The sequence below is a fragment of the Pristis pectinata genome, chromosome 10 (genome assembly GCF_009764475.1).
Source record: "Pristis pectinata isolate sPriPec2 chromosome 10, sPriPec2.1.pri, whole genome shotgun sequence".
NCBI lineage: Eukaryota > Metazoa > Chordata > Chondrichthyes > Rhinopristiformes > Pristidae > Pristis > Pristis pectinata.
The window spans coordinates 65,880,181-65,898,589 of record NC_067414.1 but is presented as its reverse complement, the minus strand read 5'-3'; the positions used below and the strand labels follow the sequence as shown (position 1 = coordinate 65,898,589).

General features: G+C 36.8%; 1 protein-coding gene across 3 annotated transcripts in view; it reads left to right on the top strand.

Annotated features, from left to right (window-relative positions):
- The window catches only part of atad2b (ATPase family AAA domain containing 2B), a 106,631-nt gene that overhangs the window by 39,944 nt on the left and 48,278 nt on the right, over nt 1-18,409 (top strand). For 2 of the 3 annotated variants that reach the window (XM_052024676.1, XM_052024675.1), the window contains exons 5-14: nt 16-124; nt 4,751-4,892; nt 8,196-8,309; nt 8,715-8,790; nt 9,052-9,153; nt 10,215-10,326; nt 11,685-11,800; nt 15,318-15,492; nt 15,596-15,684; nt 17,392-17,551. In XM_052024676.1, coding sequence (XP_051880636.1) covers nt 16-124; nt 4,751-4,892; nt 8,196-8,309; nt 8,715-8,790; nt 9,052-9,153; nt 10,215-10,326; nt 11,685-11,800; nt 15,318-15,492; nt 15,596-15,684; nt 17,392-17,551 — 1,195 coding nt within the window. The remainder of the gene's footprint in view (nt 1-15; nt 125-4,750; nt 4,893-8,195; nt 8,310-8,714; nt 8,791-9,051; nt 9,154-10,214; nt 10,327-11,684; nt 11,801-15,317; nt 15,493-15,595; nt 15,685-17,391; nt 17,552-18,409) is intronic. The other variant, XM_052024677.1, reaches the window with a different exon arrangement.

Here is an 18,409-nt window from a genome sequence, read left to right as displayed (position 1 = left end):
ATCTCATTGATCTAGTACTGCAGAAGCTGTTTTGCAAGAAATGGACAACATCACAAGTAATATTAGGCAGAACAGAAGACCTGGGGAAGTGGAGCGTCTCAGAATGTGGACAGATACAGAGTTTGTGAGTTGTTGTTCTTCATGAATTAGGAGACTGATCAATGTGAAGATATGGTTTAAAAAAAACACTAACCTCATTTTGCCAGATTAATGTCTTTGAATACCTAAAACAAATGAGAGCAAAATGGAGATTGCTTTCTGCCTATAAATACTGCTCCCTATTAATACATATACTGCTTTAAACTGATATATTGTTCCTTTTAAGTTACAAGACTCAGTTAAATTTCAAAGTGATAGCATTTTTTTCAGATATGTGTGCAAGATTTTCTGCCATTTGAACTCCTAAAAATATATTACACAAATAATTTAAAAATTTGGTACCTTTTGGCTTTTGTCATTTAAATGGAGTTACACTCTATGAACTGAAGAAAATTAAACTCAGTTTTGCAAGCCTCTTTGGTTTAATGAGCAAAATCAGCATGTTGCAGCTATATCTCGCTTACTTTTTAAAAAAAAATGGCAGAAAATTGGCTTTCAAAGAACATGTTTAGCCAGGAAGTTGGTAATTTATCTTTAATTGAAAACTATGGCCTGGAACTTAAAGCAACTCTCTGCTGAGATGCATAAAAACTTGGAAATTGCCTCATCGGCCCTTGCCCCCCTCCCCTTCCAATCCCCGTCATCATCACTGCCACCATCCTTCCCGTCTACTTGCATTAATATTGTACAAAATCTTCAGCCACTGAACCATTATGGATTTACTTGTATTTGAATTTATTTGAGGTTTATAAAACTTTTCCTCTGTTGTGTTCAGTATTTGTGCTTTACCTTTCACCTTGCAATTGTAAACTCCAGCACCGATCACATGAATATATCAGAGTAAATGTTGTATGGCAAGCTGCAGTATTTTTAATGAATAATTAAAGTCTATTTTTCACTGTTATTATGATTCTTTAGTGGTTAAATGCACCACCAAATGTGGTGTTAAACCATATACGGCTTGATTGTAGTTTCTGCTGAGTTAGTTGATTCAGTTTGGGACACAGAAGGGATTGCAGTTGACTTTGTGTTTGTTGGTTACAAAGGGGAGAGGAAGGTAATCCAAAATGAATAGACAGACTCCTGCTTAAAAGTACATATTTGATAATTACATAATTGGATTTGGCTCTGATTACTTGTGGAGCAGTAGTTTGCTGACACTGAGTGCAAATCAGGGCCAAAACTGAGACATGCGATTTTATATGGCTGTGCACAGAACATCGTGTCTTTGTCCCAGAATCAGTGATTTTTCTTAGTTTATACCATTTCGTAAAATAATAATGATGTAATGTTCTAATGTTTGTGTAACTTGAACATTAAAATGCTGCCTGAATATATTTGATGCATTGCTATCTTAATGAATTAAAATGCTTTAAATTAATTGAAAATATCACCAAGATCCTATCAAAAATAAAAGTAATAGGAAATTAAATGTCTGTGTTTTAAAAATGTATTTTGGTATTCTCGCAAATGTTTTTAAAGTTTTGTAGTTAACTAATAGTCAAACTAGTCAACATTTGAATTGCAATAGTAATGATTAACTCTTTTTGTAGAGTATTACCTGTATAGGATGTAAACATCCTAAAAGATGAATCTCGAGGAGTGCATTTTTTTAGATATATGATATGAAGTTATTCATTTTTGCAGTTCCTTTCATAGCTCAATAAAGGTTACTGTGGCAAAACCTAAGTACTGAAGCTGCACATTGTTGGACGATACTCTGGAAAATTTACCAGATATAATTGTAATGATGCCCTCAGATACTAGACTGTCCATGTATTCGTAGGATAAAAGACTATTGTATTAATCAAGATTTAACATGCTGAAGTACTACCATTGTTCATGTATGATGAGAAAAAAAAAGGGACTGACTTCAGAATTGCAATATTAATAGATTAGCTATAGAGAGGTGGGAATGTTCTGTTCTCTTATGTTCCACTGTCATCTTGGTTACATAAGGAAGCAAGTCAGCACTTCCACCCCCATCCATCCACCTTTTCCATTCCAATCTCCTTATAATCAAGAGTTGGTCACAGTGGGTCAAAAATGTTTTCAGTGCAAGGTTTGGAAAAGTTATTTTGGAGAAGTATCTTGAGTAGCTTCAAGCTTTTAGTTTAGATCTTAGGTTGCTATTTCTAAAAAGACGGAAGAATTCTGTCATTTAGTCAAAAAATGAAACATTTGGTCAAGAAGAAGAAGGACACATACTTAAGGTTTAGGAGGCAAACATCAGGCAGGGCTCTTGAGAATTATAAGGTAGCCAGGAAGGAGCTTAAGAAGGGATTTAGGAGAGCTAGAAGGGGACATGAGAAGGCCTTGGCGAGTAGAATTAAGGAAAACCCCCGAGGCGTTGTACATATACGTGAAGAACGGGAGGATGACTAGATTGAGGGTAGGACCGCTCAGGGATAAAGGGGCAAACGTGCCTGGAGGCAGAGGAGATAGAGGAGGTCCTTAATGAATACTTTGCTTCAGTGTTTACTAGGAAGAGGGACTTCGATGTATGTGAGGTCAGCGTAGAGCAGGCTAATGTGCTGGAGCATGTTGAGGTTAAGAAAGAGGTGATGTTGGAGCTTCTGAAAAACATTAGGATAGATAAGTCCCTGGGGCTGGACACGATATACCCCAGGTTACTACGGGAAGCAAGGAAAGAGATTGCAGGGGCATTGACGATGATCTTTGCGTCCTCCCTGACCGCAGGAGTGGTACCAGAGGATTGGAGGAAGGCAAATGTTGTTCCCTTATTCAAGAAAGGTAATGGGGTAATCCTGGGAATTATAGTCCAGTGAGTCTTACATCAGTGGGCAAGCTATTGGAGAGGATTCTTAGGGAGAGGATTTATGAGCATTTGGAGAAGCATAGTCTTATTAGGGATAGTCAGCATGGCTTTGTGAGGGGCAGGTAATGCCTCACAAGCCTAATTGAGTTTTTCGAGGAGGTGACAAAACATATTGATGAAGGTAGTGTGGTGAATGTGAATATATATGGACTTCAGTAAGGCGTTTGACAAGGTTTCCCATGGTAGGCTCATCCAGAAAGTCATGAGGCATAGGATCCATGGAGACTTGGTTGCGTGGATTCGGAATTGGCTTGCCCACAGAAGGCAGAGTGTGGTAGTAGATGGCGAGTATTCTGCCTGGAGGTCGGTGACCAGTGGTGTTCCACAGGGATCTGTTCTGGGACCCCTACTCTTTGTGATTTTTTATAAATGACTTGGATGAGGAAGTGGAGGGATGGGTTAGTAAGTTTGCAGATGACACGAAGGTTGGAGGTGTTGTGGATAGTGTATAAGGTTGTCGTAGGTTACAATAGGATATAGACAGTGTGCAGAGTTGGGCGGAGAATTGGCAGATGGAGTTCAATCGGGAAAAGTGTGAAGTGATACACTTTGGAAGAACGGACTTGAAGGCAGAGTACAAGGTTAATGGCAGGATTCTTAGCAGTGTGGAGGAACAGAGGGATCTTGGGGTCCAAGTCCATGAATCCCTCAAAGTTGCCGCACCAGTTGATATGGTAGTTAAGAAGGCGTATGGTGTGCTGGCCTTCATTAGTCGTGAGGTAATGTTGCAGCTCTACAAAACTCTGGTTAGACCACACTTGGAGTATTGTGTTCAGTTCTGGTCATCTCATTATGGGAAGGATGTGGAAGCTTTAGAGAGGGTGCTGAGGAGATTTACCAGGATGCTGCCTGGATTAGACAACATGTCTTATGAAGGAAGGTTGAGCAAGCAAGGGCTTTTCTCTTTGGAGCAATGCAGGATGAGAGGTGACTTGATAGAGGTATATAAGATCATGAGGAGCATAGATAGAGTGAACGGCCAGCACATTTTCCCCAGGCTGGCAACGGCCAATACCAGAAGACCTCAGTTTGTCAGAGGAGGAAAGTTTAAGGGAGATGTCAGAAGTAGCTTTTTTACACAGAGACTGGTGGGTGCCTGGAATGCAATGCTGGGGGTAGTGGTGGAGGCTGATACAATAGGGAAATTTAAAATACTCTTAAGATAGGCACGTGGATGAAAGACAAATGGAGGGTTATGGACTGTGAAGGAGGGAAGAATTAGTTTGATCAAGGAGTAGGTCTTTGTATTGTTTGGCACAACATTATGGGCAGAAGGGCCTGGACTGTGCTGTACTGTTCTATGTTCTAGATTAAATAGGATTAATGTTACTTGATTGGCTCCTGGTGATTAGTTTTCAGCTTTTCTAATTGAAATAATTTTTCTGTTTTCTAATATTTAGCAATAATTAAGATAAAATGCTACTTTGATATTTGAACATAAGCATGATTGGCAGCCTGAAATTTTCACATTAGAATTCAACAATTCCTCGACTTGTGTTATTGATCAGTCAGTAAATTTCGTACTTTCCAGCTTCTCAGTGGGGTATGGACTTGCATCACACTGGTTATTTTGAGCTGCTTCTGAAAGTTCTGGAGAATGTTCATGATATAAAAATTGCTTTTATTTCTTAATTTAGATGACAATATTTTTATAATTATGCATGCTTATTCCGGCAGTAATATATTTTTATTTGACCTTGGTTATTGGAAGCTCGAACTATTTTCCAATTGATGGTATGTTGACGTTATAAATGTATCTGAAATGTTTCTTCAATGTATAATTTGGACAAATATGTATAACTTAATCCACAGGAAAACATGGATATGTATTCCCGTGTGAAGAGGAAAAGAAAACCTTTGAGAAGAAACATGTATGGAATGCCTATTCACGTTGAAGAAACTAGTGAAGGAGATGAAGAGGAGGAGGAGGAGGAGGAGGAAGAAGGAAGTGAAGGTATGCTTTACCTTAAATTTTCTTTATGTTAATCTGATAGTTCCAACCATTGTCTTAATCCAAAATGATGTGAAAATCCCATCCTTTTTTCTTTTCACTTGTCGGAGCGTTACTTCATTCTCACTCACTGCCCTATAAAGGAACTGCCTTGATTGATGTTTTAAATGTCAAGAGTGGCTAGAAAGGATAATTCACGGATTTGCCCATGATTTAATAGAAAAAAATGAAGTTCCTGAACTTTCATCTTTGTGTTACAGAAATGTAGCTGAGATTAGGAATCTGTGGGAATTAAGGCAGAATTTGGCTAATCTGTGGAATAGTATACTGCTGTTTCAATATATTGCATCAGCTTCTGTTTATTGTGGCATAAGATTGTGAATATTTCTTTGTCCAACTTTATGGTTGCCAGATTCTGGCACTGTGAATAGTTCCGTTTATGTATTTAATCTGTTTGGGATGGGTTAGTACCACCCCTTCCAAGTGAAATGAAAAATATTAATATTTTTCATAGATGTGGTTTTAGCAAGTAATTTGTATACAGGTAAAGTGGAAGTTCCATCTTAACTTCCTTGAGTTTGAGGTAGTTTTGGTTGCTTGTATCTGTATACCAAATTTGCAGTTGATAGTTATATATATGTATATTTTCAACCAATGAGCTACTATAAATCAGGTTATGCTAAATGTGGTAGAGGAGTCCTGTTACCAAAATGAACTGAATGTTATTCGTATTTTTATTTGCCTTACTGAAATAATTTAATTTGAAATCCTACGTATTGAGGATTTGGACCCAACCCTTGTATCATCATTATAACGATACTCAAATTGGCTCAGAAAATTGCAGGCTGATTCTGTTCACTCATTGCTAACAAGAAATTATTTAAAATTTATTCTATTTCAGTATCAGTAAAATGACTAGTAAAATGGTGTGCTGATATTTTCTTAGAGTAGTCATCAAACATAAATGGGTACTTGAATAAAAATGGTAAATGCTGCAAGCGCTGAACAGGTCAGGCAGAAATTGTTTCAGATCGCAGAACACAAGTTTGAGTTGTGTGCACGTTTTGTTTTGATTTTGGTCATCCAGCATCTCTAATTTTTATGATGTTTATACATTGATATTTCACAACTGTCTTACCTGGTGACAAACTTGATTATGAGTATTGTTGATTATAAACCTTACAGGGTTGCTTTCTAAGATAAAAGGTAATTGACATAGCATTTTGTGTGACAACATAATAATAGGAACTTGTGACATCTAATGCCTGAGTGCCCCTGTGAATCTAAGCAAAATTTAGAATTGTGTTTAAAGATGGAACACTGCGGCTGAGATGACTGGGAGTCATGGCAGCAGTTGGATTGGAACATTTCTAAACCCATTCATTCACTAAAAGCCGTTGGTAAGAAACAATGCTTTGAAAATGACAACAGTAAAGAAAATTTCTAAGCCAAGGCCAACATCTAATTTCAACAACATATCCAGAAGCACCATTCCATCATCTGATTCTGGCCTCAGCATGCTACACTGTGCTTAAAAGACTGAATTTAGACTGGTTTGGTACTTGCCATGGCAATTATTTGCAAGAGTGGAGGCAGCTGGTGTCTCTTGAGTGATGCTCATTTAGTGGACAGTATCCAACACTCCAGAAAGTAAAGTGTTTAATGGCCCCTCAAGATATATCATAGTACTGGCCTTCAGCCTTTGACATGCTATTCACTTTAAGCATTCTGTGAATGTGCTCTCTTTCCTCACTCTTCTACCTGTGGCTCTCTTTTGATATTTTAATCTTGAAATGTGCAGGACACGTGTAATTTTCTGAAAGGACAAGTATTTTCAAAATGTTAAATTTAATTGCAACCCCTAGGTTGGAAGTGGCATGCATATGTATGAATATATGGATGAATTAAGAACAGGAGTATGCCTTTTGACCCCTGAAGCATGCTCTGCCATTGAATAAGATCATGACTAGTCTGATTGTAAACTTGGCTCTGTATTCCCATTTACCTGTGGGAGCCTTTCACCCTTTTTCTTGTCACATATCAATGTACTTCTGCCTTAAATGTGTTCAAGGACTTTGCCTCAACTGCCCTAAGAGAGTTCCCAATATTCATAACTGTCTGAGAGAAAAAAGAAACCTTATTTCTGTCTTAAGTTTGTGATCTGTAACTTTTGAACAGTATTCCCTAGAGTTTCCTACACAAGGAAACATCCTCTTCACATCCATCCCGCCAAGACCTTTCAGGATCTTGTATGTGTCAATCCATCCAGCCAAGACCTTTCAGGATCTTGTATGTGTCAATCCATCCCGTCAAGACCTTTCAGGATCTTGTATGTGTCAATCAAGTCTCCCCTAAACTCCAGTGGATACACATCTGGCCTATCCAACTTTTATCCTAAAGATAGCTCACTTGTTATAGATGTTAGTGCAGTAAGTGCACTCTGAATTGCTTCCAATGCATTAACATCCTCCTATAAATAAGGAGATCCATATTATACACAGACTCTGGATTTGGTTGCATCATTGCCCTATATAATTGAAACATAGTCTTATTTCAATATTTAAATTAACTTCCCAATGAATGGTAACATTCTATTGGGTTTCCTAATTACATGATTTCTCTGCATCTCAAACCTTTCTATTCTCTTGCCCTTCAGGTAATATGCTTTCATGTTTTTTCTTGCCAAAGTGGACAATTTCATGTTTTCCTACATTATATTCCATTTGTCAGATCTTTGCATACTTTATTCCTTTGTAGAGCCTTAGTGCTTATTTTGTGAATCCCGATTACAGTTTCTGCCTATTGCTTTCTTTAATAATATCCAATGCAACAGTCCATTTATAGTTTTTTTTTCTTTCCATTTCTCCATCATTTGTATTTAATATATCCACTTGTCTTAATAAGAAAATGTTTAGATACTACGAAAGAGTAAAAGTGCAGCATCAATTATAAATAAGGGCTTTATTTGATCACATATCACATGAAATTGCTCTAAATATGAGACTTAAAGAATATAAAACTTATTTGAAGCTGGCAAACAAACACTTTCAGTGGAGATGAAAGATAGTAATCATTTTTTTGTCGCACCCGAATAAATAATACTCATAAGCAATTAAACATTGCCAATTAAAACTTAATTGTTAGTAGTCCTTAACCATATGCCCTTTCCTGTTCTGTAGATTAAGATAGCATGAGTTAACTCTGAGCAAATAAATGATATTCAGTGATACCAATGAATTATTTGATTTTAAATGTAATTGTTGTGGCAATACCATGCACTTTGATCTTTATTATTTATTTAATTAGAATCTCAGGAAGAGGAGGAAGATGGAGATGAAGTAGAAGAGGCTGAAGAAAATGACAGACCATACAACCTGAGACAACGGAAAGCTGTACAAAGATATCAAGCCCCTCCAATAGGTAAAAGTAGAAAGTAATTTTTCTCGTGAAATCCTATAAATGGTCTCCGACACAGTCTATTTGTAGCATTCTGCATTTTCATTTTGATAGACTCCAACTTCGTTGATGTGAATGAGGCCATATCTAATCAAAATTATTTAGAAATTTCAGTGAAAGTATCTTGAAAGGACATATTTATAGTTGTGCAGTAAATTCTGGATATTTTCTAGCTGGAATAACAATCATGAAAATGAAATAATGGAAAACTTTAACATTTTATAAAATGATATGGACAGAGTTATCCTTGAAAGGAAAGCACCATATTAATTTTGCCTAAGCTCACTTCATCAACTGCTTCAAACATTTGATTCAGCCTGCACCTGAGCTGATTGTTGCTTAAATGTGGGAATTGATTTGTTTCTTCAGAGCCTGTTCATCGAAGACAAAGACAAAGCACACTATTTGATACTCTCAGATCTCCTGCAAGAAGAAGCCACATCAGGTAAAAATAATACAAAATACACTTTGTACATTTAACAGTTGGATCAGTTATTTTAAGGCTTTATGAGGAAAGCAGGAGTGTGTATGGATGACAGTGATTTTATTTTACTTCATTATTGGCAATGTAGATAGCAGATGAGTGGGAGCATATTCAGGAAATGTGTGAAAATGGCAGGTAGTCAATCCATCAAGTGTCAGCCACAATCTTTTTTAAATGAAAGTCTAAATTTATTACTTTGTACTTGCTTTTTGTTTTAAAAAGAAGAAAGAAACATGCAATCCATAGCAGTGACACCACCTCATCATCTGATGAAGAACGTTTTGAAAGAAGAAAGTCCAAAAGCATGGCAAGAGCTAGAAACAGGTGAAATATAGTAATGAACATCTGTATTTTAAAAGAACGCGATCAATAGGTGTTTTGGCACAATTTAAAAGTGACATATGATGACTTAACTATTTGAAACATTGAAGTTACTTTAGATTATAATTTGTCAGTTTTTATGTGCCTATTATAATCTTTTGTACTATTTTCCTCTATTGTATTTTTTCTAACAGTTCTTAAAGGACAAGCTGTTGAATTTAACTTAAATTGGTTGTTTTTTTTGGTAAAAGTTTGGTCAGTGAGTATTGGTTTTCAGAAGTGTTAGGTGATGTGGTATGTAAAATCACTAGAATTGAAACCTGATCAAATTGATGAGGTTGCTTCTGTATGTTGAGTAACAGAACAATTCCTTGCTCATAGTTTAATCATAATTTTAGTTTTAATCAAAGGTGACATAATGGTACAGCAGTTAGTGCTGCTGCTTCACAGCACCAGGGACCCTGGTTTGATTCTGACCTCGGGTACTGCTTGAACAGAATTTGGACATTCTCTTCATGATTGTGTGGATTTCCTTTGAGTGCCCCATTTTCCTCCCACATCCCAAAAACATTCTGGCAGATTAATTGACCACTGCAAATTACCCCTTGGTATAGATAGATAAATGGCAAAGACAATGATGTAGAAGTTGATGGGCATATGGGAGAGGTACAGGAAAATAAGAAGGGGTTTGATGAGACTAATGGGATTACTCCCCTTGGAACTGACATGGACCCTATGGGCCATGAGACTTTATTCTTTGTCGTGTATATACAGTATATATACATATATATATGAAAAAAAATTGACACAGCAGGATGGCTGGTGTATTTAATAATGTACTGATTCTGCAGGAATTCCTTCTCCTGAGGTTGGGCCATAACAGAGAGCTGTATGTAACTCTGCCAAATTTGATGTGTTTGATGTTAGCATTTAATGCACAAAAAGACAAAATGTTCATTTTACCCAGTATATTGATGAGAATTATGGAGTGAAGTAAAACTTGAAAAGTTCAGGTAGAATTTGAACAGCTGCAGAAAATTTGTAACCGAGTATTTATTGAACAGGTGTCTTCCAATGAACGCCAGAACGGAAGATTTGACAAGTGAAATCCTTAGGGAACGTGTGAAAGTTGGTGCCAGTCTGGCTGATGTAGATCCAATGCACTTAGATGCATCAGTAAGTGTTCTGTTTTTAAAAATATACGGAATTGTGCAATAGTTTTTTCTGACATACAATTGTTTCAAAGTCTCCAAAACAGTTGGTCAACATAAGAAAGTACAAGGCCATAACTGAGTGCCAGTAATGACCAAAGACTAATTTCCTTCAATTCCCGCATTTCTTCAAATTGTCATCTGTCATCTTTCAGATTTTATACACTTGCTCCCTCTACTTTTCACCTGGATAGCCCATTCTACATTTACATAATCTCCTCCCATACACTCCTCATTTAAGCTCGTCTGTGTCCCTAGATTCTGGAATTTGTAACTTCTTTTGAAATATTGTTAACGTTCAATGTATCTGTTCACTGAATCTTGAATATGTCCTCTTAGGCTGCTAATCAGAAAAGGAGTCCCAGATTTTTAAAACAATTCTCAAAGTATTAACCAGCACTTCAGTTTGGCTGCCCCTTTATTGCAGAGCCTTTGTACTTTCCATGTTTGAATGGTGTTATTGTGCTCAGCAATCAGAATTGTACGTGGTACATCTGTGGTTGCAATGTTATTGTCTTGTTCAGATTCATTTTGTTAGATAAAACTTTTTTTTTACGACAATAGAAGTGAAATGTAAATGCAAGTTGTTGGCCCTCCAGCTATATATCTATTGGAATTTGTTCTTTTTCCTGTGTTGGCCTACACCTTTCGGCTCTTATATTCACTGAACTATTCGTCAGGTTCCTCTTCTATGTTGTGCCGAGCTAGTTAGTTTCTATTTCTGTCTTTATTCCCTTGGAATTGTTGTTTTGCAGTTGTTCATGTTAAATGTTATTTGTCATCCATTAGTCTATCTTCTCAATCTTTTCAAGGCTGTACGTTTGTTTTGCTGCTGCTTCCTTTTGAAATTGATGTCATTAGTTTTGTTTCTGTCCGCAGCCACAGACTATTTACTTCGTAAAACAGCAATCCTTCTCACAGCTAGTAAGATGTATTCATGAGATATTTTCCAAGTAAACAACTAATTGTGCACTGTCCTATTGAGAGTTGGTTTAGCCACTTTTGCACCTGAATTGTATAATAGTTGGCCAGGCTTTTTACACAACTAATTTGTCTTCGATCTTTGTATATATAATCTGTTGATTTTGATTAACAATACAGCTCAGTCTATAAACTGAACTTGGAGTTTTTGCATCTGTTAAATTATTTAATGCATACCAGGTAGCCAATAATTTTATATCATAACCAACTTTGTTTTCTGTGCTATTTTTATTGAGCTATAAATCCAGCATATCCTACAGTTCACTTTTTAGTGAAGTGGTTTACATCAACCTTGTGAGGATGTATGATTACTCATTTAATTTTTATGAACTGTTTTATTAGGTGCGGTTTGATAGTGTCGGAGGGCTAAGCCAGCATATTCAAGCTCTTAAAGAAATGGTCGTTTTTCCTCTACTTTATCCTGAAGTATTTGAACGATTCAAGATTCAACCACCAAGGTAGTGTTTTTAAATGTTAGATATGAATAAATCTGGCAGGTTTGCCTTTCCATTGATCAGGCATATGTTGAAGTTGATAATGAATGCAAAAATGAGCGTTATCACATTCACCTTGGACATACAAGCATCTTGGGCTTGTCCAGAAGAGGATCATGTGTTCATTTGGAAATCTGAAATAAAAACAGAAAATGCTGGGATACTCAGTAGGTCAGGCAACAGAAACAGAGTTAACATTTCAGGTCAGTGACTATTCATCAGAACTGGAAAAGAGAGGAAACTACAGTGTTTTAAGTTGCAGAGAAGGAGAGAGGTAGCGAGAGCAAAGGAAATGCCTTTAAGGTGGAGACCAAAGTTGTCCAGGTGATACCATTGCTTAGAACGCTGCTTAGAAAGGGAAATTAATTCTTGTTAATCAAGACAGATCTCTCCAGAGGTGTGTAAATAGTGAAAGATGAGTGAGGGAACTGTTGGAACTATGAGATACAGAACAGAGCAATTACTCAAAATCCAAAATAGAATGCTGGAAATAATGGTTAGGTCAGATGGCATCTGTAGAGAGGAAAATTGAGTTAATGTTACGAGTGGATAACCTAATATTAGAAGTGGACCATGACCTCACTTGTGAAAATCAGGCCATCAGTTCCAGGCGATCACTGACTTCATATCCTTGGGATATGTTCCTTCCAGAGTCTCTAGCCTTGAAGTCCTTCAGTTCTGCACAGCCTGCTTTTACCTCCTCCCTAGCTACAAAAGCCTGTCTGCCCTATCAAATGTTTCAGCCTGCTCTTGTCCGTCACTTTTTCCTGCCTTGACTCTTCTTTCTCCCCTTGTCCAGTCCCTTTCCACTTATATCCATGAAACCTCTGGTGCTCACTACCGCTTTGACATTTTCCAGTTTCCTGGTTCCAGCTAGCTGTTCTTCACCATGGATATTCAGTCCCTCTGTACCACCATCCCTTACCAAGATGGCTTGAGAGTCCTTCACTTCTTCCTTGAACAGAAGCACAAATAGTCTTCCTCCACCTCTATCCTAATATGGTCGTATGATCTAATTTCTCCTTTAACTTCACTTATTTTCTCCAAGTCAAACTGTAGTTTTGGGAACTCGCATGGGTGTAAGCTATTCCTGTCTCTCTGGGATATGTGGGTGAATCTCTGCTTTGGTCCTACTCTGGGGGGTGGGGGGGACCCCTCTCACATCTTTTTTTTCTGGTGCATCGACAACTATATTGGTGCTGCTTCTTGCACAAAAGAACACAAAAATTAGACTTGCTGATAACTACTATCCTGCTTTCACTTTCATGTAGCACTTATCTTTCTTGACTTCACCAGCTCCATCTCCGGGAATAGGTCAATGACCAATATCCATTACATGAAGTTCCCATAGCTATAGCAACAACGCCTCTTCCCACCCTGCTTCCTGTAAGGACTCTTTCCGTTCCTCCAGATTTTCTATTTGCATTGTATCTATTCTGGTGATGAGACTTCGCACACTAGTGCTTCTGAGGCGTCTTTGTTTTTCCATAACTCTCATTCCCCTCTACCATAGTTGGCAGAACTCTTGTACAACACTCCTCTATTTGTTGCACTTTTGCTCTCACCTTTTCTCCTCCCAACCAGAGCAATGAAAGGGTTTCTTTTGTCCTCTCCTTCCACCAGATCATCATCCACATTCAGTGAATCATCCTCTGTAATTTTTGTTGCCTCCAAACACATCTTCTCCTCCCCTCTCCTTTCAGCATTCCAAACGTTCTGTTCTGTCTGCGATTCCCTGGTTTTCCCTGCTGTCTCCAAGAAAACCCGCTCCCTTTCTCATGGCAATTTCCCATGCAATCATAGGAGATGTAATACCTGCATTTTTGCCATCTGTGCAGTTAAACAGTCTTCCAGGTGCAATAGCAGTTTGTTTGCACTTCTTCCAGTTTAGTATATTGCATTTGGTGTTCACCTTGCTCGGCATTGAAAAAGCCAAACACAGATTGGGTGACTGCTTTGCGGAACACTTCCATTCATTATGCATGGTGACTTTGAGCTTCCAGTTGACTACTATTTAATTCATCCCATTTTCTTTCCTCTTTAACTCTGACTTTGGCTTCCTATACTGTTCCAAAGAAATCCATTGTAGGCTCATATTACAGCACCTCATCTTCCATCAAGGGACATTGTAGGCCTCAGGACCTGATGTTGAATTTCAGATAACCAGCCTTTTCTGTTTGTGTTACAAGTGGCCAGTTCTGATCCACTTGTAATATTAACTTGTCATTAAATTTAATCCCATAAAGGTAACTTCTTATGTTTGGCCTAAGTGTTGTGCAACTATAACAAATGATGATTGCCAGTTTATCTTTGTAGTGCTGGTTAACAATATGCGCCGTCATTGAGCATGCTGCTGATCGCATCACTTTTGCAAATTGTATATTATAGAGAAATGTATAATTTCTCATTATAATGAGAAATTATAATGAGAAATGTAGGAAAAGAATAATGCAGTTTCATTTTAAAACTTTAGTGTGTTAGGTTGAGCAAATATTAATTTAAAATATACTGTACAAACATTCTTGTACTTCAGATTGACTAACAGCATTTTGTATTGGTAAGTAAATAGTAGATTCAGATTTATTTTAATACCTTAATATTCAAAAGTGTTGTGTTTATTGTTTAATGACCTGTGTTTGTGATTGACTTGTCTGTAGAGTATTTGGATTTGGGATATGTTTAAGGTATAATATCTCTTTAAACAGGGTTTGAGAACACACATTCCAGAACATGAAAGTGTCATTTACTATTAGTAGTTAGTCTGTTTTCCTAGTGACTGTATAAAAGAGATGTGACTGCTTTTGTTAACAGCGAAGTCAACAACAACTGCTTCAGAAAATAACTATCAAGAAAGTAAAGTTCTTGCTGAATAACAAAGTCTAATTGAAATCACTTAATCTCTTTTGTCACCCAAGTAATATTTATTTATTTATTTACTGCATATTTGTTTTCTCAACAGAGGTGATGTATCTTATTTTTATAGGTAGAGTACAATGATCATTTAAAGCAGTCACTTATATTTTAAATTAAATATAGGATTTATTTCTTTTATTGCTGGAAGGCATAGAACTATTTGTGTGAAATTCTCTGTCCTGGTGTGCTTATTAATCCCTTCATATGTAGAAAATTTCTAATTTTTGACATAATGTAAATGAAAGTTTTTCCCTTTAAATGATAGAAATGTAACTGTTGTGCCACATTTTGACCTTAGCTCAATGATTGCTCATTCAGACTGAGATGGAATGTTCTGGGATTGAGACCTACTTCAGAGTCCTAAACACATCATCTGCTGTGGGGAGGTTCTATACCATTTTTCAGATGTAACATTAATTTTAGCCTGTTTGACAAGTCAAGGGCTGTAATAAATCTGGAAGAGGAGGAATAGTAAATGCTTATATGTTTGTAAATTTAAAAGTTGTGTGCAGATAATTAAAACATTTATGTCCCTTTTTATAAATTCCATTTTTGTTGAATGATATAGGGGTTGTTTATTCTATGGGCCTCCTGGAACTGGCAAGACCTTGGTGGCTAGAGCCCTGGCAAATGAATGCAGCGTAGGAGACAAGAAGGTTTCGTTCTTCATGCGGAAAGGTGCAGATTGCCTTAGCAAATGGGTAGGAGAATCTGAACGCCAACTCAGGCTGCTGTTTGATCAGGTAAAGAAAAAAAATGTCAACATATTTCCCATTGATACTACATATATAATTCTCATTTTTAAATATAATTGGTAGGCCTAGTTCAAAATTTAATCTTTTACAGGCTTACTTAATGCGACCGTCCATCATTTTTTTTGATGAAATTGATGGCCTGGCGCCAGTTCGTTCAAGCAGACAAGATCAAATTCATAGGTAAGGAATTATGAATTCTGCTGCAGCTGCAATTTTTGGGGAGTTCGGTGGAGGGGCAAGAATTTGCGAGCTTGTTTGATGTATGAACATGTTCAACTCCATTACCCAATTTTTAACTGTTTTGAAATGAGTTAGCATTTAATGCCATAAAATAATGAAATTTTCATTTAACATGTGCTAAGTTGAAATTCCATCTGTACCTGAAAATTTAGAATATAAATTGAATGCTAAGCTTAAAATGTTCTGCACTGTAATTGGTAGCAATCTGGTTTTGTTTTTATTATGTTGTGTTATGGCTGGGAATGAGTGGGGAGATGAGTTGTGTGTGGGTGTGTGCACAACTATCACCTTAGCCAGTTGATAATGTCAACTGTGTTAACTTCCTGTATGAATACATTACTGCCTATAAGATGTCTGGAATATTCTGATCAATTAAAACAGTTTCTTCTGCATTGCTTAACTTAAGCTACAATAAAGTAACAAAAAATGAAAACAGTACAACACGGGGTATGTTTGTGAATATCAAGCGTGCTTTCTTCCATTAATTTTCATACTCAAGTTGAGAAATATTTATTTGCTCTGCATTCTTGTCATTTTGCTATTCAGTCCATTTAGTCACTGCATCTTTGCAGAGCGGAAGTGGACTTCAATTTAAAATAAATCTTTTGCAGCACTTCGGCTAAATTTTTTTAAAGTCCAAATGTACTATATTCACTGAATTGGTTTTGCCTATATGCTTTTTAATTTGACAAATTTCATTAGATTGAATGTTTTTTTAACAAATTGATTTTCCACAGCATATATTTTTATTCCCCTTTTATACCAGCTATGATGAAAAAAGATGCTGCTTCATTAAGAATATGACAGATATTTTCCAATCAAAACACTTGAGTCAGTACGGTATTAGACATCTCTCAGATTTTACATGCTTCAGTCGAGGAATGCTGAACTTAACTATCCAGGAGTGTATAACTCCAAGTTTTGTAATTGTTTTCCTGTTCATATTTGAAGATTAGGTGGGCACAGTGGTCCAGCTGGTTGAGCTGCTGCCTCTCAGCATCAGTGACCCAGGTTCAGCCCACTGGTTTCTTCTCACTCCCCAAAGATGCGTGAGTTTATAGGTTAATGGCCACTGCAAATTGCCTGCAATGAGTGGTAGAATCTCGGCTGAGTTGATGGGATATTAGGAGAATAAAATAGGATTGGTATAAATGGGTGTTTGGTGTGGACTCGGTGAGTTGATGGGTTTGTTTCCATTCTGTGTGACTCTATTAGTTAGAACTAACATCTTTACAGAAAGAGAAGTTGTCTTTATAAATACTTACTTTCATCAAACTTCATAGTTGAGTTTCCCTTGTGGATTTATTTTGAAAGTTGGTATGTTAGAAACTACGGTTTCAGACAATATTGTTTGAGTAGTATTCCATTGCTAATGTAACATTTATCTGTAGGATAAGCTTGGTAAGTTTTCCTATCCATGGTTTCCCAAATTAGGCGACCTGACCACTCTATTCTCATATTTATGATCAATAATTTTTTTTTCAAGATCCACATCTGTGGTTGTCAAAATAATTGAAAGTTACAGTTTTATATTTAGTTGTTCTCTCGGTGTTGTACTCTGTATATGATACTGGGTTTGATGATGTGTTCTGACTATTGATTCTCATTTGTCAATGAAGATGGATTACTAATTCCTGTGTTTTTCAGTTCTATAGTGTCAACGTTACTGGCACTGATGGATGGACTGGACAATAGAGGGGAAATAGTTATAATTGGTGCTACAAACAGACTTGATTCAATTGATCCTGCACTCAGGAGACCTGGTCGTTTTGATAGGGAATTCCTTTTTAACCTGCCTGATAAAAAGGTAAATGAAAAAATTCTTGTTACATATTTCCCCCTTTTCTAAAGCTTTTCTATTAGCAGCTTTCCTGTGGCTCTTCTGTGATCTTGGTGGTAGTAAGTTGCAATTTTTGAAGCATTGTTTAGTTCCATGCAATTTTGATAAAATGATGAATTGGTCATATCTATAATAGTTTACTGACAAGCACAACACTGAGGCCTGCTTCCCATTCACAGCTTGTTCCATTCTGTGGAACGGCCATGAAATGGAGGCGTCCAATAAGGCTCATCCCATGGGTGCAACATCAGGTAAATGTGACCATGGAGTTCGTGTGGGGTCCTAATGCAGGCAAATTTTCAGGTTGAGCACCATGCAGCCCATAGTTAAGCTCTGAATTCAAGTGTTTCATCTTTATCCCAGCTCAAGTTTCTGCTTTTCTTCCTTACCCGTCAAGTCACTCCCAAAAATGTTAGTTGTCATTTACTTCTTAAACATTGTTTATATTATGAAAAATGACATTGGTTAAAAATATTTTTATTTCATCCTCCATTTGCTACATTGGTTCTGTTTTGTGATTTAGATTGTTTATAGTCCACTCATAGTTCCAATGATTGATCTCAAAGAAACTTTTAAAATTGCCAGTAACTAAGGTCAATCTGAAATTTCTTAAACTGAGACTAAGGTAGAACTCAAATCTCCTAGATCTGGAAAGAGAGTGTTTACTTAGGGCTCTGGAGGGTGGTGAGGAATGCTGTGGTTTTGAATATTAAATGATTAATTTTATGTGTACAAGTAATAAAATCTTGAAGGTTTGTTTTTATTAGACTATCGATTAGCTTACTGGAAAATAGGGATAATAACTGAAGATTTTGGAAAATCAAT